The sequence below is a fragment of the Terrapene carolina genome, unplaced genomic scaffold (assembly GCF_002925995.2).
Source record: "Terrapene carolina triunguis isolate 2854851 unplaced genomic scaffold, T_m_triunguis-2.0 Scaffold247, whole genome shotgun sequence".
In the NCBI taxonomy this organism is placed as follows: domain Eukaryota; kingdom Metazoa; phylum Chordata; order Testudines; family Emydidae; genus Terrapene; species Terrapene triunguis.
This window is the reverse complement of record NW_020664598.1, coordinates 12540676-12566665: the sequence shown is the minus strand read 5'-3', so window position 1 is coordinate 12566665 and position 25990 is coordinate 12540676. Positions and strand designations below refer to the sequence as shown.

General features: G+C 41.8%; 1 protein-coding gene across 2 annotated transcripts in view; it reads right to left on the bottom strand.

Annotated features, from left to right (window-relative positions):
• AKR1D1 (aldo-keto reductase family 1 member D1) overlaps positions 1-25990 on the bottom strand; it is a 45746-nt gene that overhangs the window by 2929 nt on the left and 16827 nt on the right. Inside the window, exons 2-9 of one of the 2 annotated variants that reach the window (XM_024211577.2) lie at positions 23089-23256; positions 16233-16349; positions 10815-10892; positions 7655-7777; positions 5090-5199; positions 3474-3639; positions 2479-2561; positions 1966-2132 (exon numbers count right to left, since the gene is read on the bottom strand). In XM_024211577.2, the coding sequence (XP_024067345.1) occupies positions 1966-2132; positions 2479-2561; positions 3474-3639; positions 5090-5199; positions 7655-7777; positions 10815-10892; positions 16233-16349; positions 23089-23256 (1012 nt within the window). The remainder of the gene's footprint in view (positions 1-1965; positions 2133-2478; positions 2562-3473; positions 3640-5089; positions 5200-7654; positions 7778-10814; positions 10893-16232; positions 16350-23088; positions 23257-25990) is intronic. The other variant, XM_024211579.3, reaches the window with a different exon arrangement.

Sequence of the window (25990 nt, the reverse complement as noted above, 5' to 3'; positions counted from 1 at the left end):
TAGCTGCAGGTTAGGAATTTTAGCTAAGAAATCCGAACAATTTCTAGTATCAAGTACATGATAATTTTAGACAATTTTTAAATAGAAAAAGACAATCATTAAAAACATATTGCAAGTTGATCACTTGGCTATCCCCAGATTCACGGAATGAATAAACAAACAGTAATTATAGATTAGAAGCACCTTGCTGAGATTTTAGTGCATCTTCAACCTAATTAACCTTTCCTATTGTGTATAGTCCATCACCTTTTAGGTAGCTAGGTAAACTGGTCCATTTGTTCCTGGTAGACTTTTCTAACCATAGATAAAGGCAGGGGGAAAAAAGCTATTAATGCTCTAGAGATGCTGCAATCCTAGAATTTTTAGAGCTTTTGTCCCAGCACAGTCATCAGGAGACAAGAGAGCTAATCCAAGAAGGTGGAGAGGGATACACCAAAATTAATGCCTTTGTTGCTTTAGGTTACACAGTGAGTGTCCTGAAAAGGGGCCAACATACAGTATAGCCATAGGCTGGACATGCTTTTGTACTAGAAGGAGGATAGTCTCATGCTCAGCCCACTTGGCGCCCTGAGAGAAGTGTACCATGCAGCTGCAGCAATACCGCCTTGGGTGGTGAACTTCAGCTCACAAGATAAACATAGTCAGGCCTGGTCAGCAGTTGGATGGGAACTGCAGGAAGTGGTTTTTGTGGTTCAGACAGTTACATTCTCTCTTTCTTTCCGCTTGGATTCAGAGGAAAGTGTGACTTAGCATGGCTCTAGGGGTGATGCTGGCGGTTCCTGAGTTAGTAAACTTCCAAAAAGCCTTAAAAACTAAACTCCTGGCTGCCTGTCATTAAGATAAAACACTTTGCAAGAGTAGGGCGAATTTTAGTGTCCTGGACAAATTCTAGGGTTTGAGTGATTATATTAGACTTTCCTACATTTCTTGGGTAGTTTCAGATTAAAATATTGTTCCTTTTTACCTGTGGTGCTAAACAGCTGTATTGTGCCGCCGTATGCAGTTAAGCCACTATAGTGTTGCACCTCAGAGGTGAGAGCACTTCAGAAGGGGACACTGTCAAGTGCTTTAGGATGCTTCAGGATCAAAGGCACTGCGCAAATGTCAAGTGATAGCACTATGCACATGATAGGAATTTGAGATTCAGCTCCAGCATTCACTTGTGACAGATAACACTATCCTGGACGATTTATGGAATTAAGATAAATGTTATTGAATTAAATTAATGCCTTTGGGGTCCATTGTATTAAAAATGCCTTATTTATGTGTTATTGCGGAATTGTATGCAACTTCTCTAGGAGATGTGATTAATGCAATCTCTGAGAAGCATTAGGAATTTCAACAGGACTTCTCAGGAGAACATATGTTAAGCAGATTTCTTAGAAAATACTTCATGTGAAGGGAATGACAGTGACTCACGCCCCTTTTGAAGTTTTGGCTTGGGCAGAAAACCATTGTCTGGCTGATTAGGTAATCGCAATGTCCTGAAAGACCCAAACTGGGTAAATGATGATTCCATGTCACAAAGGTGCTTGTTCTGAGCGGAAGCTGTTATGAATTTGTGACCACAGGAAAAAGCTGTGTAGGGTTTGAATGACTAAATCACTAACAAGAGCCCATGGTGAAGCTGGGGTGACCGCTGATAAGGTAAAGAAATTATGTGCATGCTGACTAGCTTAAGAATTAAGTGTGCTTGCTTAGAAATAGCTGTGTGGTAGCTGAACTGTGGCAATTACACCGTGTACCATCTCTGAAGAGAAGGCAAAACAGCTTGCTTAGGCAGCCTGCATTTTGTTGGGGATAATCACAAGGAAGGCAGGAGACTATTCAGCGTAGAAATATCCCAGTTAGAAGGGAGAGACAAAAGCACGTGTTTCCATCCAAAAGAGGCAACATGTGGGGAGCCGGAAGCCTAAGAATGGATGCCCTTAATGCACCACTAAGGGGAAATACAGGTGCAGTTACCTTGAACTGTGACACCGCTCATATGAGGAAAGCAATGGCGGTGCAGCAGAGTCAAGAGAGAGTACTCCACTCCTAGGAGTGGTGAGACAGTGACAATTGTTGAGCAATTCCTTTTACTGAGTGATCTCCACAGTATGCTCCTTAGCTGCCTGGGACAGTCACCACCACTTGAGGAAAGAGGAGAGAGTTTTAAAACAGAGATGGAACTGAGCCAACCACCACCTACAAGCCCCTTGACCTAGGAGGCTGTTCAGACTCTGAACCATATGCAAATATTGCAAGTTTTGAAGTTTTACAAGTCAGCTTATGTGCCGAACCACTAGACTTAAACCCCCCTTCGCTTTGGTGTTTGAAATTCAGATGCTCTTTTGTCACCCTGAGATAATCTCTTGAAATAAGGTAGATGTGATTGTGGATGGAAGTGTGGGCATGGCAGGGTTTACATTAAGAACCCAGCACTGTTCAAGAGCCTCCATTCACTTGCTATAGGGCTGGGATTCAGCATGGACTTACATCAGCAACTCCACGTAACGGGTGTTTTTATTCAGGGCTTCAATGTCCTTCATTTCTTTATCAGTGAGTGAGAAGTCAAAAATCTAGGGGAAAAGAAGATATTAGGATTAATCTGTAGCAAGGGAGATTTAAGTTAGATATTAGGGAAAACTTAACCATATGGGTAGTTAAGCTCTGGAATAGGCTTCCAAGGGAGGTTGTGGAATCCCCATCACTGGAAGTTTTAAAAACAGGTCGGACAAAACACTTGTCAGGGATGGTCCAGGTTTATTTGGTCCTGCCTTAGCACAGAGGGCTGGACTTGACCTCTTGAGATCCCTTCCAGCCCTACATTTCTATGAAATTTCAACTAGTTTGCAGAAACAAATGCAAAAGTCCTTGCGCATTTTAACTAAATATGAAAGCCGAATTCTGGAATTCAAGGACAGAATGGCAATTCTGCTAACTCCTTTGGACCATTGGTTTCTTAAGGGAGAGACACTGCCTAGAAAAGGGGGAACAATAAGGAGACACACATTTAGGAAAAGTTGCAAACCTTCCTACCATGTAGGCAGAAGGGTACACAACACCTCCTCTTCTGTGTCTGGCTATCAAGGAACTACAACCCATGGCTGGGAATAGAGGACACAAGTTGCACACACGTTTAGTGTCATTAAAACGGCTAAAACTAATAACTACTGATCTATATTCAGTGTTTACTTGCTCTCTCACTGTTGCACTACTCAGGCGAGAGCACTAGTGTAGACTGGCTGCTGGAGTTTTAGTCTACTCAGAATAGGTCTAGATGATACTGTAGAAGAGTCCAGTGTCCTGTCCATACTAGCTTCCCCTCTACTGCACCATCACCAGGTGATAGAAATGATGGTTAGTAAGAGAGTCAACATAGGAAAGGTTTATGGGTTGTTAAGCCTCCTCTCTGCCTCAGGAGAGAAGGGGAAGACACTCTAAGCAGGGGTCAGCAATATCCGTGGAGCAGAGATGAATCTATAACTTGCCTGGAAGTTTTCTTTGATCCGCTGTGCATGGAAGCTTTTGGGAATGACCACCACCCCTCGTTGGATGCTGAAACGCAGAGCAACCTGTGCTGCCGTCTTGTTGTATTTTTCCCCAATGGCATTCAGCACAGGGTCCTTCAGTAAAGGAGGGGAAGACACATTTACCCTTGAATTAAAAAAAAAAAAAAAAAAAGTGGGTTTTATTTTGATTCTGGAGTATTTAAAGAAAGTGGCAGAAAGCAGAAATCCAAAGCAAAGACGGATTCGGACAATCTATTATGAAATGAAGATTAATTTTAAATGCATCAGTTATCACCATGTTTGCACTGTTTCCCACTGCCTCCGTCAATCAATAAGATTTGTGGAAGTAACATGCATACGTTCATCTGTCCACTCTTGATCTGCAGTTTACAGATCATGAGCCAGCACTCATCCTATTCAATAGGGCAAGTATTTGGAAGTTTGATTGTCAAATAAATTACAGTAGGACATGAGCCGAACACTAAATAATGCAATAAGATTTGAAAGGCAGTTAGTCTCCCACAGGAAGCAACATCACTTGGCATTTTTACTAGTAAACAGGACAGGACTCTAGAAAGCGTACCAAGGGAATCAGTCCTACATGAGCAGAGAGATGGACTGGGTGATCTAATAAGTTGTCCACCTCTAACCTCTGATCAGATTCAAAGCATACAGGCATCCTCTAGCCTTTGGGAAGCCTAATATTGTACCTTTGTTTCCTGATAATCCTGATCTGCTTCTGAGTCAGGTATTGAACAGCCCAGATCAAGTTATCATGGGATCAGTTGTGTGGAGAAGAGAGGAGAGATGTTCCTCATGACTTCTAGGAAGAGTCCCATGTGTTTTCCACTGGGTAGGTCCTCTGTTCTGTTTGGTGCCCTAAATGATCTAGCGTTTGCCCACCCTGCAGCTACTCGTTTCAGCCTCAGAGCTCCATATTACAATTGCCTCTCTTCTGGCCAACTGTATGGGGCTGACTCACTGGCATTCCTTATTGACAGAGCAAGGCAAGGAGATCAGTTCAGTGGGTCAGTCAGTGCTGCCTAGGTCTACTGCAGCTGGGAGCAAGCCTCCCAGCACAAGTCAAGAGACTTGTGCCAGCACACTAAAAACAGTGGCGCTCTAGTGGAGACTCGGGCAAGTCACTTGAGCTCAGACCCAGGGGGTTGGGTGGTCTTGAGACAGAGCTGGAATGTCCACAGTGCTAATTTTAGTGCGCTAACTTCAGTCCGTTTACCCCGGCTGTGAGGATTGCTCTCAGCTGTAGTGTAGACGTACCCTGTATAGCCGGCTGGCCTGAGGAATACTGGGAATCACATTTTGAATTCCCAAGTTAGAGCTGAGAAGCTATAGCTTAGTAAAAGGGATGGTGGGGTAGATTTACCCAAATCCCAAATTAAGAACTTTGGCTTCTCTGAAGCATGTTTCCAAAAAGAGGAAAAGCCCAGCTCCAAATGCTCATACTTGCCCCACTGGGGGACAGCAAGGGTTTGGGAGAAGCTATTAAATTACTTTTTGCTGGATCTCTGTGGGGAGACTTGCAACCCTCTAGTAGCAGTGGTCACCCCACAAGGGAGGCTAGTATGAAGACTTACCATGTTTCATCCCTTGAGGTTCCTAGTGGACTGTACCCAACAATGACAATGTCATGTTGTCTACAGAATTCTAAGAGCTTGGGCTGGGTGAAATATGGGTGGCATTCAACCTACATGAATGAAACAGAAGGAGCAATTAAATTAAATAATGACAGATACTGAATAACGTCTTGACATCTCTTTCTGCATGTTTGACCAACCATAATCTCAGATGAATTAGAGGTTGTAGGGGAAGATGTCTTAAGAAAATGGAACCTTCTAGCCCCTGGATTAATCATTCAAATCCAGGCCAGGCTGGTCATGGCAGGCCATCCTGACCTTCCCAGGGGAGAGACTGTGACAAGCATTGTGGAAATAACTGATTTTTCACTTCACTGGCCATACCAAAAAGAGTGTGTTCCGGATCAACCCAAAAGAAACTTTGAAACTTTTGATTCACTGAGAAGTTGACCCGAAACAAAACACTTCATTTTTCTAAGATTTTAGAGTTTTTAAATGAAAAATAGTTTTGATTTGGGGAAAAAATGTTTCATTTCAAATGTGTCAAAATGAAATTTTTAGATTTTGGAATTTTTAGGTTTGATCTAAACAATTCTGAAATTCAACATGAATTCTAATATTTTTGTTGACCCCAAATCTGCATTTTTCAGCTAAAGATGTATCAGCTGAAAAGTTTCACCCAGCTCCAATGATGACAGACCTTGAGCATGTCCAGGCAAGAGGGAAAAAAAAAAAAAAAAAAAATCAATATATACAGTAGTCTAAGAGGAATGTGGACCTCCTTTTTGGGAAACAATTCAGACAGTTTAACACCTTTGCAATTCATGATTGTAATTACATGGGGGGAAATTTGCCTCCTCCCCAATGGATAGATGGCAAATGAGATATGGAAGAGAGATTGGGAGCATGAGGGTAACTGTTGACCTGACCCACCAGCCTTTATGTTCTGCCCAACATTTATGTATAGCCATCTGAATAGAGATCTATGCCAGGAGGCAGGAGCATCTTGGCTACCTATTGATTGTATTTGTCTCTTCTCTTTGTATCCAAGATGATGGCTGTCTTAGTTTGCCTCCAGAAAGTTGGTGACAGCTTATGCCATAAACAGAAAATTGAGCGAAATAAATAAATAAATAAAACCCCACATTTTTTGGTATGGACTTCTCCAAACCTCTATCTTTCCAGCCTGCAGCTATTGTGTACCATTGCCAGTAGTGAATTTTTCTGGCTATGTGCTCAACTTCTCCTGAGTTATAAAAGCAGCTTGCTCTTATAATAAGTTCCTGAAGTTAACAAACCCTAAGAATTGCTTGTTTTTTTGTTGTTTTTTTTTAAATCATAACCTTCCTTGCATCTTTACTACACCCACAGAGGGTAGTATTGATGTAGTCTTGGGGGCGGGGGTGTGAGGGAATGGAGTCAGACAATTCAGCCAGAAGCAGTTATGGTGTTTGGTGCTTGTCTGATAACTTGTTTTTAACTTGAACTTTAATCCTGGTGGGGGGAAAAAGGATTAGAATAACAGCCATAGACACAAGGAAATTCCTGTGTAGCCAAAGAACAGGTACCAGGACAGTGGCAGACTTCCCCAACACTACCTTGCCAGTGTCCCTCCAAGGCCAACTTCAGAGGGTGAAAGGATAGTTTCCTCTCTTTCCTATGCAATCTTTGGCCTCTCTTCTGATGCTGCTAACAAGGATATCCATTAGCACTAGTCATGATATCAGTCACTGGACATCTCTCCAACTCCAAATCAGAAGCCACCCCAACCACCACCCGATGCTAATGACTTGTATCCAGACCAGCTACTTAGAAATAAATGGTTATGGGCCCCATTGTCATGGGTTTTACTTAGACTTGACCATTGATTTCAGTGGCAAGTTTAGCTTCAGCTGAGGGTAAGACAGTCTTATTGCTAAGTTAGTTCTTTGGTCTAGTACCTCCACAGAATGACCCATGGAAAGGACATAGAAAAGTGCCTTAGAACTTCTTTGGCTTGTTGTAGTTTCTTAAAGATAGTTCCTTATAGCAGACACAAAGCTTAGAATAGCACAATATCCCATATGCTATAGGGTTGGACTTTAATTGTTTTAAATGAGATAGCCATCTTGCTTCACTGATGGCTGGTTAGCCTCTGGGTAGTGGCATGCATGTCTCAGGCTGTTGGGAACTTTCTTGGATCACTTGAGGTACCTGGCTGAATCTTTTTGATCATGTCTGCAGTGACAAGAGTTCATACAGACCTTAATTAATTAATTAAAACTCATACAACATGGGACAAACTCAGGTTTTCAAGCATTGGAGAGGGATCTGGAAGGAAATGGATGTTCCCAGCAAATTTGGATATTTATATTGAGTGTAGAGTGAAAAATCAGTCACGCTCACTCCTAAGGAGGAAAGTTTGGCCTTCAATGTTTGGCGGTATGGTGGGTAGCTTATTAACTGCAGTAGGTCATCTGTGCATGCACACAAGTCCTCATATGTGCAGAAGTATTTGTAGTCCCTCTGAGCACTGTACCACAGTGCCAGTTTCAGGCAGAATTAGGGTTCTGCTTGGGATCATACCTGATTGCTGACAGGTTTGTGCTTGAGCCCTGGCTTGTTCAGAATCATTTCCAGCTGCCTGCGGTTGAAGTTGGACACTCCAATAGATTTTGCCAAGCCAGCATCTTTACATGCTTCCAAAGCCTGCAAAGATAGCAACGGAGAGCATTAGAAAGAAAGCCTCAATAGAAACCTTCGCGGAAAGGAAAGTCAGCATTATTAGCTAAGTGAAATATACTCTACTCAGGACTCTGTCTAGAGAGCTAAGTGTGCATGCCTTATAGGAAAGGCCTTTACTTTGGAGGGACTAGCACTCCTATTGATGCTTTCTTCCTATTCTAAACCCAGTTCTCATGCAGCCATAGATTTTCAGAAGACCAAACCAAGGCACCTCAGATTTCAATGTTACTTCATACTAGGGTAGAATTTTCCCAGGAAGCAGAGCAAATCAGAAGAAACATTTGAGAGACAGTACTTATAAATTTCACATGTTCACTTCCAGAGTTTTATTTCAAATTTTAGAGGGACTTCCACACAGCTTTAGGGGTGGGGAAAGGGAGACAACATCTGAACAAGAGACAGCTTCCCTTCCCTGTCACTTTCTGACTTATTGTGCCAGTGTTAGTCCAGGCTCTCCTCCCGCCAGAGTCTATAGTTAAGTCATAATTTTATGCCTGTAACACCAAAATGTTGCCATGAAATTGTGCATTACAAAAATCAGCATTAAGACTTCACTGCAAAATGAAACGGGAGGAGAAGATGGGGCTGAGGGGATTACAGGATTTGCATTTCAAACAAATATAGCCATGCAATGAAGGAAGCTTATAAGAACAAGGTAAACATACAATAATTCCTTCATTACACATACTTTGATACTCTGCTTTTAGTTGATGCCATGCTTCATTAACAGGAGAAGAGTATCTTTGCTTAGAGAGAGTCTTCGCCTCTCTCCCCAAACCCCTCCGAGGAATGCAGTGGCTGTTCAGTGGTGCAATGAAGCAGAGTTACAGTAGACCCTATTCTTGTCTCCAACATCTGGGTACTGAATGTCCTGCTTGTCAGTTTTATTATTCTTTTCTGATTTAAATGAATAGGGGAATTAGGGAAGCAAAAGACGCCATTTATTTTATGGCCTCTGGCTGGCCTCTTCTTGTCATATGATTTTCATCATTCAATGGTGAGGTAACAAGAATAGCCACAATACTGGCTGCTGAAGCCACACTGAAACAATTAAATTACTCCAGCGAGGAGTTTAGCTGGCTATATCTAGACTGATCCTAATATTTACAGGCAGTGATGACCCCCTTCTCAGTGGCAGCAGCTGGGTTTTTCCTGCCTATTGTTACAGAGGCTGTCATGTTACACTATAGCCTTACAATAAGAAACAGATTGAGGGTAACAAGCTGCAGGGATTGAACAGACAACATTTGACAGATGTTTTTCTTTTCATGTTTAAGTGAATTTGACTTGTGAATCTGAGGAACAACCAACACTGGCTTGGGCCAAGCATACCGTGAGCAGCTACTCTGGAAGTTACGTGCACAACTCAGTTCCCTGGAAGACACCCCTCTCTTATTCCAGTCCTGGGAGCCCACTTCAGAATTTTGCCATTGTGTCCAAACCTTGACCAACAACACCTCGTGCTAAGCCAGTACAGGGCATCACTACACAACTTTTGCCAGTGCAGATTTAATCTGGACATGTAGCACCCTGGGCTATTCCCATCTCTTGAGGAGAGAAGGCTGCTTGTGCTGAGTAAGTCGTTAAAAGCCACATGGCTTAGGATGTGCAAAAGTGAGGACTAGACTGAGATCAAGACTCCCTTTTACCTGTGGTGTAAGAAAAAAAAAGTGTGGTGTCTAGAAGTGACTAAGGATGGGTTGTGTATTGCCCTGCCCCCTTTACTTGAACCAAAGTTTCTACTTCTAAGTAAGGGCAGGTTTGAGATATTTAAAAGGTGGGAACCTTGAAAGGCACAGCCCATTGACAATTTAAGATTCAGCGCCCCTATGCAGTTCTACTATCCTCTAAAGCAGTGGTTCTCAACCAGGGGTATGCAGGAATTCATCTACATATTTGCCTAGTTTTACAGCATAGCTACATAAAAAGCACTAGCAAAGTCAGTACAAATTAAAATTTCATGCATACAATGACTTGTTCATATGGCTCTATATACTATACACTGAAATGCAAGTACAATATTTATATTCCAATTGATTTATTATATGGTAAAAATGAGAACGTAAGTATTTTTTCTGTAATACTTTGCTGTGACACTTCTGTATTTTTGTCTGATTTTTGTAAGAAAGTAGTTTAAGTGAGGTGAAACTTGGCTCCTGAAAGGCGTACAGTAGTCTGGAAAGGTTGAGAGCCACTGCTCTAAAGTCCTGGTAATGAAAAGAAATGTTGAATTCCCTTCTGGTAACTTATACCCCAGAACAGAGGGAGAGTTATTTTTTGTGAGGCAACATAATTTTCTATCCTACCTTGAAACTGTACATTTTTGTTACCAAGAAGGAGCTAGTCATATGTCACTAAGGCCCACTATCTCCTCCATCTCTTTGAAAGTAGTAAGACTTGAAAAGCTACAACTGCAATGAACGTGGTGGTCTCTGAGAAGCCCACTACAGACTCGTTGAACAGTTCCAGAAGCCCCAGCTAACAGAAGGCAAGTGCAATGTCTGGATCAGGGAGTGTGAAAAAGGCGTTTCTAAAACCATTTTGGGGGTACATCTACATGACAAATAAAGTGTGATTGTAGCATGTGTTGGCATATGCGCTAGCTTTATTTTCGCTGGTAGTAGAGACATGTTGGCATGGGCTAGCAACCCAAGACAGCCACCCACAGTCCTCAGCAGGCTCATACTGGGCTGCTAGCCCAAGCGGACATCTTCACTTTTGTTACCTGCATGAGCTAGATGAAAGCTAGCCCAGGTACGCCGGTCCGTGCTAGTCACACCTTCATTTGCTGCATATATGTACCCTCAGAGTTAGTTTAATGCTGGTGGAATGAGACACCCTTGCACACAGAAGTCCTGTTTATCCAGGGAGTCAGTGCATGGTCAGTGGAAACGCAAGTTTACCTACATTGCCTTGTCAAGGTTCCTCAGCCAGAGTGCAGAGGAACCACTTTCCCAGATGTGACAGCATTAAAATACATAGGAATGTTACAACTGCGTACCTCCCAAGTGGCACATAAGTTGGTCTCATGGTAGATATATTTTCCATTTTCATCTCTAGGGTAGATTGCATCTCCAGGCTGAAAGAACAAAGTCACAGTTTTCAGCTTTCACTACTCAGAACAGAGGTTTTACACACACTGTACATTTATCAGTGGACAAAAATTCAGAGGCTTTCTAAACACACCAAGTTCAAGAGGTTATTCATGTTGCGCTTGCCACATCCTCCCTTCATCTACCAGCACTTTAATGCTATCGTCATTAAGTGCACTTCCTGAAATATTCCCCTCATATGGCTATGCACTAAGAAGTTCCATTTTGAGTTATGCCATGTGATCCTGGAGGTTGCAAGGGGATATGGCTTTCAAGAGACTAATCCCCTATTTCCCAGATATTCCATTATGGCAGCCAAACTTATCCACATGGCTAAACTACTGCAAAAGCCCAATTCCCCTCCAAGGCTGCTTGCTTGTGCTATTTACCATTCAGGGACACTGAAGAGCAATGCAAGTTAAACATCTGATATTGCAAGATAATCTTGAGGGACCAATTCCCAGTGATGCTAATGAGAGTTATGTGCATTGGACATCTGGCAGGATGTGCCAAGAATCTTTCAGGATCATGCCCCAAGTTCTCCTATCTCCCTTGATACCCCAGAGAGAACTTTCAGGATGCTTGCAAGCATCCATAGGCCTGGTACGTAAGTGCACCACTTTCTCTCATTTGCTGATCAATTTGTTGCTACTACAGGCAGTATATTTTAAAATGCCAATCATTCATTTAATATTAATTTCACTTTGTTTCCTTAAATGCCTTTTGAAGTCAGATCAGCTACCAGACACCACAGATGGCCATAGTTCAAAAAGTGCAGGGTAACGTGTCGACAGGGTAATTCCTCAGGAATATGCAGCTGTGACTAACGTGCTCAGTGACTGGCGCCACCACATTCAACACATGCAGCTGCAAGGCATTTTAGGGTGAAAATGAACCTTAGTACAACAAAGCATCCTCACATTTCAGAGACTGGAGTATGATGTGGAATTAAGTGTAGGTTTCTCGCCTCAAAAATTAGAGCATTCCTTAAAGCAAGTCCCAAGAGACAGGCCTGTTACTATTATTACTTCTTACTATGTCTTATTGGAAGAACCTTGCACTGTCAGGAAAAAGTAAGATGGCTTTTAGGTCTTTTCCATCTCAAATTGCATGAGAGCGAAAGAAGAGTAGAGAGGGGTTTGGAGTTCTTTATGAAGATGGGATCCTAGCCAAAACATTTCAGGATTCTGGAATATCCTACTCCAAAGTTTGGCATCTTCTATAGGGATCATTATAAAGGTAAGGGTCGTTGCAAAGCAGGTATGGACTTCTAGCAAACTGGGTTGGATCTGGATCCAGGAGTTTGGTTTTAGGGCCATCTCTCATTAGATAGAAAGAGAATGTTTAACTTGGGACCACCTCCAAATTCCTTTGCTCCTAGTATTAGTATTCTAGACAGCAAAGAAAAAGAAAGGCTCAAAGAAACAGCAAGATCTAGAGTTCCCTCCTGTGGATTTCCACAAGGTCTAATCCCTTCTCCAATCCTTTATAACAACGTCTACATGGAGCTGCTGTGGGAAGCTGAGATGCCCATGTCTAAAAAAGCCATAGTAGGCAGATGGTACCCATCTCTACATTCCCTTTATCACTGATGCAAATAGGACCATCTCACAGCTACCTGCATTCCAGAGAAAGCACCTAGATGAAAGATCTGGCTGAATATGAACCAGACAAGATGGAGGCAATGCTGATGGGAAGAGGCAGACAGTTTGGAAAATGAAGCAATTGTGGTTACTAGATCTTCAGAGACTTCTTCCCACAGCTTGTCAAGTTAGTCCATAGAGTGGGATCCTCCTAGACTTCTTATGGCTGCAGGATACATAGCAATGACTACAATAAATGCTTTATTCCATCTACAACTGGTCCATCTTAAATAGACCCACACACTCATTTCCAAAAGAAATAAGGTCTCTAGATCTCACTGCCTTCAGAACCAAGTGTCAAACCCACTTTGACTTAGCAATCAAAAACAAAGGAAGAGAAAAATGGCTATTTAACAACTCCTAGCCACTACTGCATCTGGGAAAGAAGGCAGGAAGTTAATCAAAATAAGCCAATGTATCTATCTATTTTCTCTTGGGATCTATCTATTTTCTCAGATACTATGGTGATGGGAGACACTAGAAGAACCCAGATATCAAGCCTTTCTGGATATATTCAGAACTCTTTCAGAGTGAATTTTTTGTTTTGCTCTCAGAACAAAGTCCTCCCAAAGACCTATATGAAAAAAGTTTGCATCAGTAAAATCAGCAAAGAGATGAGTTTACAATTTTAAAACAAAAGGCAGGATTGTGAATTTTGCCTCAAGCATCAATATTTTCACATATTAATGAAAGGCTAATTTTGCAGGTGAGATTTTTGGCTGCAAGAAAGGAAGTCTCCTTCAACTAACAAGCCTCTGTCTGAGGCAAAATATGAGTTTTTTGTAATGTGATGCCACTTTCTGTGGCAAATGTGTGCTGGCATAATTGTTACTATACAAAATACACAAGTCTGTGTGCCAATTGATAGAGTACTATTAACACACAAATATAAAGTTAAATTTGAAGATGCTTTAGGGAGATTAAACAACACCTAGCCCAACAACAGCTGTTGCAGATGGGGAAAGCTGTCCAAACAAATCCCGCCTTGTGTGTGGTTTTTGCAGAAACAACTGTTCCAATTCCAAGAGATGCTTCCCAGATTTGGTCCAGACATTGCTCCATACTTCACTGCATATTGTGTTAGAAAGAAAGGGATTTTCCCCTCCCCAAAGGGAAGCATGAGTGGAGCTCCAGGACTGCAACTGTAATAGCAAATGAAAGTGTCTTGATGCAGCAAGATTTAGGGAATCAAAAGTAGATTTATTAAAAGTCAGCTGTCAATATCTTTATTTTGTGAGCCACTGACCTTCACCATATGGGAGAATGAACTAGGGGAGGAAAGCAAGAGAAGTAAAAGGAAACCGGAAATTCCAGATGGTGGGAACTATTTTCTAACGTGCACCTAAAAGGGTTCCATACTAGAGCTTTATTTATATAATCCTTAACATCTGAGGCCAATTACTCTTGTGTAAGGAACAGGACGCCACTTCCATAGGAGAGAAGGGAATGTAGGGCCTCTAACTGAGTGAGTTTCATATGCTTGTTTTTGATCTCTAGAGGTACTGGTATTTGAATGCACCAGTCACAGGAAGGCATGAGCTTTGAGAGTTGTCAGGAAACAAAAGACTCAGGTAGATTCCTTTCTTGGTGGAAGCAGTGTTGTCCTCTCAGAGCATTTAAAAGTGATCCAGCCTTCCCCTCCCCCCTCCAAAGAAGTTATGAATGGCTTAGTTCTCTTTGGGGTTTTTAGATTTGCCTTCTGGCTTAAGGCTCTGGGGAGCACTTGCATTGTGTTTTCAAACTTCTCTCTGAAACCATGAAGGCTAGTGACTTCCTTTCATAATCCTCCCAGCCCCTGCGATGGTTTAAGAGATGGAGCTTCAAGAAAAAGCCCCAAATCTTATGAGTGGTCATAAAATTGCAAGAGTTGGCAACACTGCAAGAAATGATACCAGTTCCCCAAACACCAGTGATTCCCAGAATGAGGGAACAAGAAGTCATGACTGTTTAAATTTCTGCCTCGGATAAGCCATGTTTAGATGCTAGGTCTGTCCTCCTAAAGCTGTGTCTAGCTGACTGCCACAAACGAGCAGATATGCAAGAATGGTTTCCCACAATACCTTTAAATACTATGGAGACTGTCTAGTGGTTGGAACAAAGGCTGGGAGTCAGAGCGGTTTTATTCCCTAATTCTACCGCTAGCTCAGTGTTGCCTTGTAAGTCACTTAACTCCTGTTAATCTTCCCATCTGGCCAGAAGTGAATTTAGATTGGAAATTAAAAGGTTTCTAACCATCAGAGGAGTTTGGTTCTAGAACAACCTTCCAATAGGGGACAAGAAACTTAAGTGGTTTTAAGATGGAGCTTACAAAACAACATAGTTGCCTTTCATTGCAAGGGGACTGGACTCTATGACCCAGCCTATGCTCTATCTGGAAAATGGGGATAGTACCCTAGGTTCATAGATGGCTTCATAGACTATTACAGACTTCTATATCCTACTCCTGGGGGAATTCTGCATCACTGTGCATGCAGATTTCTTTGCTTCCCTGCAGAAAAATTACTTGCTGACGGAGAAGCAAAGGGAAGTCACAAGAGTGGTCATGTGACTCTCCCCAGCAATATGTTTTGCGTGGCCAGGGCAGCTGGCAGAGAGGTAAATCACTGTGGGGCAGGAGGTGGGACTGGGGAAGACCTGTCTGGCGGCTCCTATCCCGCGCCTGGCTCAGCTGGTAGTCTGGGCAGGAGAGGATGGGACTTCCTCTTCCCCTGCATGGCATCTGGGGCCAGGTCAGACTCACCCCCAGCTTTCTCCCCCGGCTACAGGAAGCTCTGCAAACTCCCCCCTTTCCTGCATCCATCGCTCCTCAGCTGCAAGATCCCTGTATAAGGAGCTGCTCCCCTATCCGTCCAACCCCCATGCATCCAGACCCCCTCAGACTCAGACCCTCTCGCCGAGCCTCACTCCTCCACACTCAGAACCTCACTAATGAGCCCCACTCCCCCTGCACCAGATCCCTTCCGCACCCGGATCCCCCACTGAGCCACCTGCACCCAGAACCCTCTTAACCCACACCTGGATCCCTCTATACCAAGTCCCTCCACGCTTTGTTCCTGACTTGTTGAGCCTGCCTGCCCACACCTGGTATGGAGGGGCAGGGCCCTGGGATGTTTCTGGGGCAGGCACGGTCCTTGCACTGCATCAGGGTTGGGTGCAGCCTCACCGCTGAGTCCATGTCCCAGGGGAGTGGGGGGGCATAGTTGCACAGTGATCTCCCACCTCTGTGCAGCCAGTGGCCTTTGCTTCCCAGTGCAATGCTGAAACCTCCACATTTATTTGACAAATAAAATTTCCAACATTTTGCAGAAATTTAAAATATTGTGCACAGAATTTTAATTTTTTGGTGCAGAACGCCCTCAGGACTAATATCCCCCCTCTCACCCCAGCTAAAGGAGCTCTCCTAGCACCAGTGCTAAAGGCCCACTTTATTCCACTTGACAAGTTATGCTTACTCTATTTGGCCAGGATTCTCCACTTCACAAAGTTCATGTTATTGTGCTTTGTCTTCTTCAATGAAGAGCGATATGCACATCCAAAGAATGTCAAGCATTACATTGCCACCAAAGAACCACTTTTTTAAACAAACAAACAATGGTCTGTAAATTTGAAGAATTACCTGAGTCAGAGGACTTGGTTCACACAGACAGATATTGTGATAAGCATTAGGGCTACTTTTCTCTTTACCTTGAATGCCATTGGCAGCTCAATAATATAGAGATCAACATAATCCAGCTGCAGAATCTTGAGTGTCTTCTCCAAAGTTGGACGCACCAGCTCCGGTGGGTGACATGTATTCCACAACTAGGGGAGAGGAACAAAACAAACAAAAAAAACCACACTCTTGGTTCTAGTGACATAAATAGAAATTCAGTTACTTGATTTCCCCACCTTTCTCCCCTTTAGACAGCACTACAGACTACATTGGCTTAGCACAGGATGTAAGTCAGTGCATTATTGGATTACTTATGTACACAAAGGAGAAGCCCCGTTTTTTCCCCCTAGGATGGATCAGCATAGAGAACGGACCTGAACCTTTACCCATAACTCAAACCTGTCCTGACCGGAAATAGTAGATTTTAAACACGCTCACATACTTAAAATGTAGACAACAACTTTCTACTTCCTGAATTTGGCTGGATGTTTGGCAAGGGTCCTGTGATTGGAAAGGATTGGCTAAAGGGAGGGAAGGTTTCAGAGAGGTCTCATATGGTTAGAATAGTTCAAATACTTATCTAAGCCACAGCCAGACTCTGAACCTTCTGAAGTTTGCTTATTCCCACCGGAGGGCTCCCCTTTCCCTCTCTAGCAAGAGGATCTACAAAAAAAATTTTTTTTTTTTTTTGAGCTGTGCACTTGTATTCATGCTCTGAAGTCTGCACATGGACAAAATTGCAGAGATTTGTGGCTTCAAGTAGAGGTCACTAAGTATCTATTCAGGGTTGAGCAAGTGACTTTGGAAACAAAAATGAACTCCCCAAATTTATCAAGTTTGGTATATACTAGGGCTGTCGATTAATCTCAGTTATCTCACGCGATTAACTCAAAAAATTAATCGCGATTAAAAAAAATTGATTAATCACAGTTTTAATTGCACATTAAACAATACAGTACCAATTGAAATTTATTAAATATTTTGGATGTTTTTCTACATTTTCATATATATTGTATTCTGTGTTGTAATTGAAATCAAAGTGTGTATTATTTTTATTACAAATATTTGCACTGCAAAAATGATAAACAAAATAAAGTATTTTTCAATTCACCTCATACAAGTACTGTAGTGCAATCTCTTTGTTGTGAAAGTGAAACTTACAAATGTCGATTTTTTTTTTTTTGTTATAGCTGCACTCAGAAACAAAATGTAAAACTTCAGAGTCTACAAATCCACTCAGTCCTACTTGTTCAGCCAATCACTAAGACAAACAAGTGTGTTTACATTTACAGGAGATAATGCTGCCCGCTTCTTATTTACGATGTCACCAGAAAGTGAGAACAGATGTTCAGATGGCACTTTTGTAGTTGGCGTTGCAAGGTATTTACGTGCCAGATGCGCTAAAGATTCGTATGTCCCTTCATGCTTTGGCCACCATTCCAGAGGACATGCTTCCATGCTGATGATGACGACACTTGTTAAAAAAAATAATGCATTAATTAAATTTGTGACTGAACTCCTTGGGGGAGAACTGTATGTCCCCTGCAGTTTTATCTGCATTCTGCCATGTATTTTATGTTATAGCAGTCTTGGATGATGACCCAGCACATGTTGTTCATTTTAAGAACACTTTCACTGCAGATATGACAAAACGCAAAGAAGGTACCAATGTGAGATTTCTAAAGATAGCTACAGCACTCGACCCCAGGTTTAAGAATCTGAAGTGCCCTCCAAAATCTGCGAGGGACGAGGTGTGGAGCATGCTTTCAGAAGTTTTAGAAGAGCAACATTCCGATGCGAAAACTACAGAACCCGAACCACCAAAAAAGAAAATCAACCTTCTGCTGGTGGCATCTGACTCGGATAATGAAAGTGAACTTGCATCAGTCCGCACTGCTTTGGATTGTTATCAAGCAGAACCCGTGAGCAGCATGGACGCATGTCCCCTGGAATGGTGGTTGAAGCACGAAGGGACATATGAATCTTTAGTGCATCTGGCATGTAAATATCTTGCGACGCCAGCTACAACAGTGCCATGAGAACACCTGTTTTCACTTTCAGGTGATATTGTAAACAAGAAGCTGGCAGCATTAACTCCTGCAAATGTAAACAAACTTGTTTGAGCGATTGGCTGAACAAGAAATAGGTCTGAGTGGACTTGCAGGCCCTAAAATTTTACATTGTTTTGTTTTCAAATGCAGGTTTTTTTGTACATAATTCTACATTTGTAAGTTCAACTTTCACAACAAAGAGATTGCACTACAGTACTTGTATTAGGTGAATTGAAAAATACTATTTCTTTTGTTTTTTACAGTGCAAATACTTGTAATCAAAAATAAATATAAAGTGAGCACTGTACACTTTGCATTGTGTTTTAATTGAAATCAATATATTTGAAAATGTAGAAAACATCCAAAAATATTGAAATAAATGATATTCTATTATCGTTTAACAGTACGATTAATCGTGTGATTATTTTTAATCGCTTGACAGCCCCAGCATATACTGATTTTTTTGTTGAAGATTTCCAACGTCTGTGGTCAGTTTTATCATGCTGATGCTAGGTCATGTGATCAAATGATATTATGAAGAAAGGACTAGTTAGGTTTGAGTCTCTGCATGATCTAGGGAAGTTTTTGTTTAAGCTCAGAACCTCACTGAAAGATAAATGCTGCATTGATGCTCCATAGGCATGAAGCAGATGTGGTTTGAGTGAAAACTGAACTAGGGCCTTGTGTAAATAACAATTTCATAGGGGGCACAGAAATCATGAAAATGCCCCCATACTAGGATTTTTTAAATATTACCTTAGCTTACTGTGCTGTGCACATGCAGAGGAATTGAGTGCTGTGTACGTGCATATGAAAAACATCTAGCCGGAAAACAGAATGGATGCGTCTTAAAAAAAAAAAAAGTCGCAGGCGCAAATGAAATTGACTAAAGTTTGCTGGTTACGTTCATTCTGTGCAAACTGTGAAATTCAATACATTGCCATTTACACGGTCATGAATTTTCTAAAACCACCCACATGATTTATATAGTCCCTAATTATGCCTGCTTCCTCCATTGAGGGATTATTCCCAGATGTCAAGGATTTTAAAAACCATCCGTGTTCTTGGATTCCCATGTGTTAGTTGTGACCCAAGATACCCATCATCTGATTAGCTTGAAGACAGACATTTCTGATGCAGGATTCCAGGCCTTTGTCTTCTCCCATCTGGGAGAACTGAAATTTGCTCTATTTAGGGCTATTCTTGAAGACCACACCAAAATTTCAGCTACCACCTGCCAATGTAGCCACCTGTCTTAACAGGGGCAGCTTGAGTTGAGCAGAGTATCTATGCTTTGTGCAGCACATAGCCTTAAATCTGCTTTTGGGGGAAATTCAAGGTGTTTCTCAATCCGAAAGGAGATGGGGAATTTTTGAACATAGGCAGCAGGGCATTTTTTTGGTAGAGAGCCTCGATTTTGGAACTTTCTTCTTAATATGTAGCTGGCCATTTTTAGGTTGCAGGATGTTTAATGGAAAACCTGCAGTTGCTATGTGGGTGAGCTCGGGCCAAAGTCATTTTTAGCAGACACAGTTACTTAGGGGGTAATGGTGATGTGTTTTATTTTGCAAAAGACCCACATGCCTTAGTAAATGTTCCTTAAAAGTCTTTGCAAATTGATTATGAGCGTTAAGAGCATGCCCATGCCAATATCAGCGCACACACAACACACCAAGAAAGCATCCTTTGCTTGCACATAATAGAATGTGCATTGAACACAAGATAAGAGTCTAAAATATCAGGAGGCATTTTATAATTTGCATTATCTAACGTGAGCCATGCTGACCTGTTGAACAATTCAGAGGTCCATGGGGTTAGTCATTGCCTACTTGACCCAACTTCCAGGAATTACGAGTTAAGATGGGCCTAGATGTAGAAGAGAGCGACTGCGGCACAAACACTTTCAATAGGGGGTAGGGAATGCTCTTCATTGTTTTACATGTGAAGACAGTTTACCTTATTAAAAAGGTAATGACCAAGGAGAGCCATCCCCTTATTTTTAATTGGATTTTCAAGATTAAACAAAATGCTAGTTCTAGCTATGGGTTTTTCCAAATGCTCTTCTACCTTAGAGGGAGCCCTGTACAAATACCTATCAGTGAGTAAGTGCCATGAATACAGCAGTTTTAAAAAGCCACAGAGGCTTCAAAGAAAGGCGCTGCAGCAGTGGCTGTGAAACCTGTTACCTTATCAGATGCATGGATGAAGTGGGTTCTAGCCCACAAAAGCTTATGTCCAAATAAATTTCTTAGTCTCTAAGGTTCCACAAGGACTCCTCGTTGTTTTTGCCGATACAGACTAACACGGCTGCTACTCTGAAACCTGTTACCTTAGTTTCACTGGTGCCAAAAAATGTTAGGTGAGTTTCCTAACTGGTTTTCACAATTTGTAAAAGTTACCTACATCTATGGGTCAACATTCAGCCTATCAGAAACCTGCCAAGCAGCTGTGACATTCTAGAACACCACATTCCCTGGAAATCTTACTTTTTAGCTTAAGAAAAGAAAAATCTCTGGGGTGAAAGAGATGACCATGAAAGCCTTAGTACATAAGCCAAAGATTGTTGGCAATTGATGGAAAGCCTCTGAAATCTTTGGATGCTTTGTCTGTGATCAACATGTTAACAGCGGGAGCCAAGCACAAATCCTGATTTCAGCTGGCAGATAGTGTATGACTTTACAAAGTCATTATTCCAGTACAACTGAGCCTAGTCTTGTTAACCATGGCTGATGGGCTGGTGTGACATTTGTATCATCAAATCATTTAAAGACTTACCTGAACTCCTTCAGTTGAGAAATTGCATAATAAAGCCAGGTTCTCCTGTGAAATTTCTAGTACTTGCTGGTTTGGGGGTCAGGTCAGAAAGAAGCAGAGCTTTTTCTCATGTTGTAGTAATAAATGGCCTAGTGAGCTTACCACTGCGTCTCTAATAATGCAAAGAATTAGGGTTGGTCAGCCATTATATGCTAGAGATTTGCCGTTAACTCAGTTTGTGCTTTAGGAAAAAAAGAGGATCAAAGTTCAGGAAGGGGAGGGAGGGAAAAATCACAGATGAAATATACATTTAACCCCAAAGGTTCAGGTTAAATCTTTATCTTGTTAAGTAGTGACCAGACAAAAGAATAGAAAGATAGCTGCAGTAGAGGAATTCCCACATATTGCATGTTATTGCAGCCAAGGTTGGAACCAGAATGTCTTTCTCTCAACAAAAGCTACAGTCTAATAGGATCAGGATCACAACCTCATTTCTGGGAACCACATGTTCCACCCTCCCTAAAGAAAAACTCTGTCCAACTAAACGTTGACTCAAGGATAAATAGAAGACGTTTTGCCAATGGTTTGACGAAGTGCATTTAATAGAAAGGCTGTCTAGGGGTTAGATCAGGTGACTGGGTGTTAGAAGACTTTGCTTCTAGATTTGGGTAGGAAATTTTCATAATGGCATTTCTTGCTGGAAAAACAAATTTGTTGAAACCAAAAGCTTCCTGCAAGAAAGGGGTCAATTTTGCTGAATTCCCATTTTAAAAAATTGAGACATTTCAAAATTGTCAGGTCCTGTTTTCAAACAACTTCTCATTTCAAAAATGTCAAATCACTTGAAAAATTTAGAGTGCTCAATACAAACTGCTTTGATTGACCTGATCCAGAGTTTAGATTTTTGATTAGTGAAAAACTTGTGACTGACTTTGCCCCAGTTTGGGGAAGAGTTTGAAATCCCCCCCCCCCCCCCGTAACAGGAAAACGGTTTCCCACCCATCTGTGACAGAAAGCAGCTAGCATGGTATAGCTGAAGCACTGGATTGGAAATCTGTTCACAGCTTTGCCATTGACTTGCTCTCTAACTTTTGAGAACTCACTTAAGCCTTAAAACCATCTGAAGCTGTGGCTTAGACTCCTAGTTTGCGGAGTACTTAGCTCCTAGAATAGAAGGTGCTATGGAAGTAAACAGCTACAATTGTTCAGTACAAAACACTGAATGCATACTTTTTAGATGTCTGAAATATTTATTAAACCAGTGTTTTGTGGTGCACATTTAAGATCCACTGTACAGAGAAAGGAAGATGCCAGGAGCACATTGTTAAGTGTGGTGGGGGATTTTATAACATGAACAGCTACCTGTAAGAAACTGACCTGAGCCTGCTAGCTTATTTCACGTATAACTGAACTGGTACCACTTTTGTACCAATGACTTAAAGTTAAAGTTGAATCCCTTTATCAATACTTTGAACTAAAGTTCTCCATTTCACTTGTTTGGATGATTTAAAAAAAGTGTCAGATTTAAGATTTTAAACTTTGACTAGCTCATGACTCATTCTCAGGAGCCTTTCCCTTCTTGAAATTAAGCACAAGACTACATCACCACAAGACAGTTTTCTGCATTGATCACTGAATTTCACATATAAATCCCACAATGAAAGCTGGCTTTTATGTGAAGTGTTTCTCGGAAATCCAGCTGTATGAGACGACTGTCAAAGTTAAGCCTAAAATTATAGGCAGCGTTTTTCTTTTTGGAAGCCTCCATGTAGTTGCCAGATTTTCCTCTCCCACTCCCTCCCTTCCCTGTAAATTCATTAAGTCTCTTTAAAACAATTAATTCAAGCCGTGGTGTTTGAAAAGGCCTGCAATGGAAAATGTGCATGTGCAATGCAAAGAAAGAGTCACTGTACAAGTTCCAAGAGGCGAACGATGGGCAAAACCTCAGGAGGTTGGGTTTGAAAAAGTACTGAAATATTTGGATGATTTAACTTGAAATTAAGGAAATGTACTGCATGTTCAGCCCACCAGAACACCCACAAAAATAAATCACAAGAGTAAGTAGTCTGATGTAACTTCTCACTTTGCCACAATAGAAGATTTCGTCTCGTTTTACTTTTCCTTCTGCAATCTTCTCCCAGATGGCCTGTCCCACTTCATGCTCGTTGTAGTACACAAAGGCCCCATCAAAATGGCGGTAACCAGCATCAATGGCAATCTTCACTGATTCGGCACAGGTACCTTTTGGAGTCTAATGGAGACAAGAGAAAGGGCAACATGGTAACGACTTTGTTCGTGCTCCTCTGAGCAGCAGTGGGACGGTGCTAAATCTGAATGAGTGGGAAGCACCAGTCAACATTTCACCTCCTAGTCTACAACTCCCACAACTCTGTTCACATACTAGACTCCTGGGAAAGAGCGAGGATGGAACTGCTGTGCTCCTAATAGAAATTAATTTAGATTTATGGAGACTTTAAGTTCCCCTTTTTACCACTGAATGGAATAGAATGCTAAGTTCTCCATGTGTACCCCTCTGCCACCCTAACTTTTCAAGAGTTGAAAAGCGACAGACAGAATTTAGTTTTTCCTTTTGCTATTACTTTTCCAAATTTGGACACATTTTGAAGAGTTAGAGCAGAAAATAGAAGAGGGGTAGAAAGTGGAAAAGCCCTTGGACATGGTTTATTTTAATGCACTCTGTGGCAAAAAAAAAAAAAAAAAAAAAAAAGGGGGGGGGGAAGAAAATGAAAAGTGGTTTTTGTTTTTTTTTCCCCAAAAAGCAAAACTAAACATTTTAGATTAAGATGACCTCATTGTGAAGTTTCCTGTCAAATCAAAGCTCTCCCATAAGAAGTCATTTGACAAGACCCCATGAGAAAGTTTTTGGTTGAAACACTGCTCTATTGAAACAGATCAGAAATTGCCTGCACAGCAATGCTCACCTGTGACACAAATTGCCTGCACACCGGTGACAACTTATTGAGGCGGGGGAAGAGGAATTCAGACATTACCTTGATCCTCCTCACTTTCACCAGCTCAACACCATTGGAGCTGCTACATTTTACACGGGGGGGGGAGGGGGAGGGAGGGAGAGTAGAATTGGGCCCTGTTGGATTAGCATATCACAGGTAGGCAGTGGTTTCACAGTCTGCCTAAGAACATGTATATTACTTTCAATTTTTTTTTTTTTTTTTTTAAAGAAAGAGGTCCTGACTGCTGCAGTCTAGAAATTAAAACGGAGGGAGAGACTGTATGGGACTGATATCTCCAAATGAAGAACGTGCTAAAGCTTTGCTGTACTTTGGGCCTCATGTTGCCTGTCAGCAGCCATGCTGACTTACCCTTTAAAAATAAGTAAATTAAAAAAAATCAGTAAATTTGGGTTTGTTTCAGAGCAACTCGGCTCTTTGCCATGTACCAGCTTGGAGTTCAAGATGCACATCAGCCAAGCGAAACAAAAAGTTCACTTAGGGGGAGAGTACAGTGTGGAAAGCAGAAGTACAACCACAGTCACCACATCTAAGATGGTCACTGCAAGTAGCTTGATGCTATGGCTCACTCTTGCCAGTGTCTTTGCTTATTGGAGGGTGGCTCAAAGAACTCACAGCAGGTATGGAAACCATATTTCAAGTTCCCAAATAGAGGACACTGCCGGGGAACCCTACTCATAGGTCCTTGTGGTGACATAGTTTAACTTCACCTTTTGGAAGGTACTGATGCTATGTCTGTACATTATTATATTTATATCCTTATCCAGAGCTCTCAATATGCCAGGGCTCACATGTATATCTAGGAAGGTACAAGAAAAAGGTAACTTCGTGATTCAGTAGGAGTATTAAAACTTCAAGTTTTTTTTAAATGCGGAAGTGAGACTTAAATGTACCCTTGTTGGTTAAAAGTCTGAGGGAAACTTGAGAGGCCAAATTTATTTGTTTGGCCAGCCACCCACCCCACCTTGGGGAAAACGGAGTGCAATTTCATTCACTTAATAGGTACACCGACAAGGAGATAAACACTCGTTCAAATTCTTTCCTTCTTTCTAGAGGGACTTTCATGTCCTGCCAAGGCCCTTTCCAAGTTGGCAGCATGGGCCATGCCAGAGTGTAATGAAGATCCTATCAGCTAAGACATCAAAGCTGAAGAGACCAAGTCACTGTCCTGCCACATTTTTACCTGTTTATGATAGTTAAAAAGTTTTAGGTGTATCAAGCATGGAGCAATGGCAAACAAACACATACTGTACTTTGTGTGGTACCTAAACCTGCAGGGACAGGATTTAAGGAAACCATAAGGTGAAGACTGTATATCTGTAGTTGTCGTCCTTTGAAGGCATCTTATCTACTTAAGAGTTAAAGTTTCCATTTGTAGCTCAAGCGTCTCAGTCCTATCATCTTGGTATGGTTTCTGGGAAGTATTTTTTAAGTTTCCATCTCTCTTTTAGAGTTTGATTTATCAGGCTCCCCAACACTGTTAGACAAATATTGCTAAGGTAACAGGCATCTTTGCATTCTTTGGCCTGATGGTGGCCTTCAGTTCTATCAAGTACACACCAGGTTGGCGCCAGTGCCTGGGACAAGTTTCAGCACTTTGATGCATCCAGGGGCCTTGACACCTCAGGGGGCAACTTCAGAATGCCGCTCCTGGTGCCCTAGTGAATTGGAGTGATGATTAAGTTTCAGGAAATTCAATGTATTCCTGTGTCAAACCATTAGTACTTCTTCAGATTGAATCCATCCTGGCACTGTAGGTTTCAGGAAGCACTGGGAACAGTTATGGAATTTTTGGATGGAGTCAGTGATGCATCTTTGCTTGGATGACCATCTCCATTTTGATCGCCAGCCCTGGAGACCCAGTCTCCAGGGGACAGGTGAGGCCAGGAAACCGTGCCAATAGCTAAAGGAAGAGCAGAATTAGATGCTGAAAAAGGGAGAAGGGAAGTGAGGAAGTTTCCCCGAGTCAAGCAAATAGCAGTCTGCTTTGGTAAG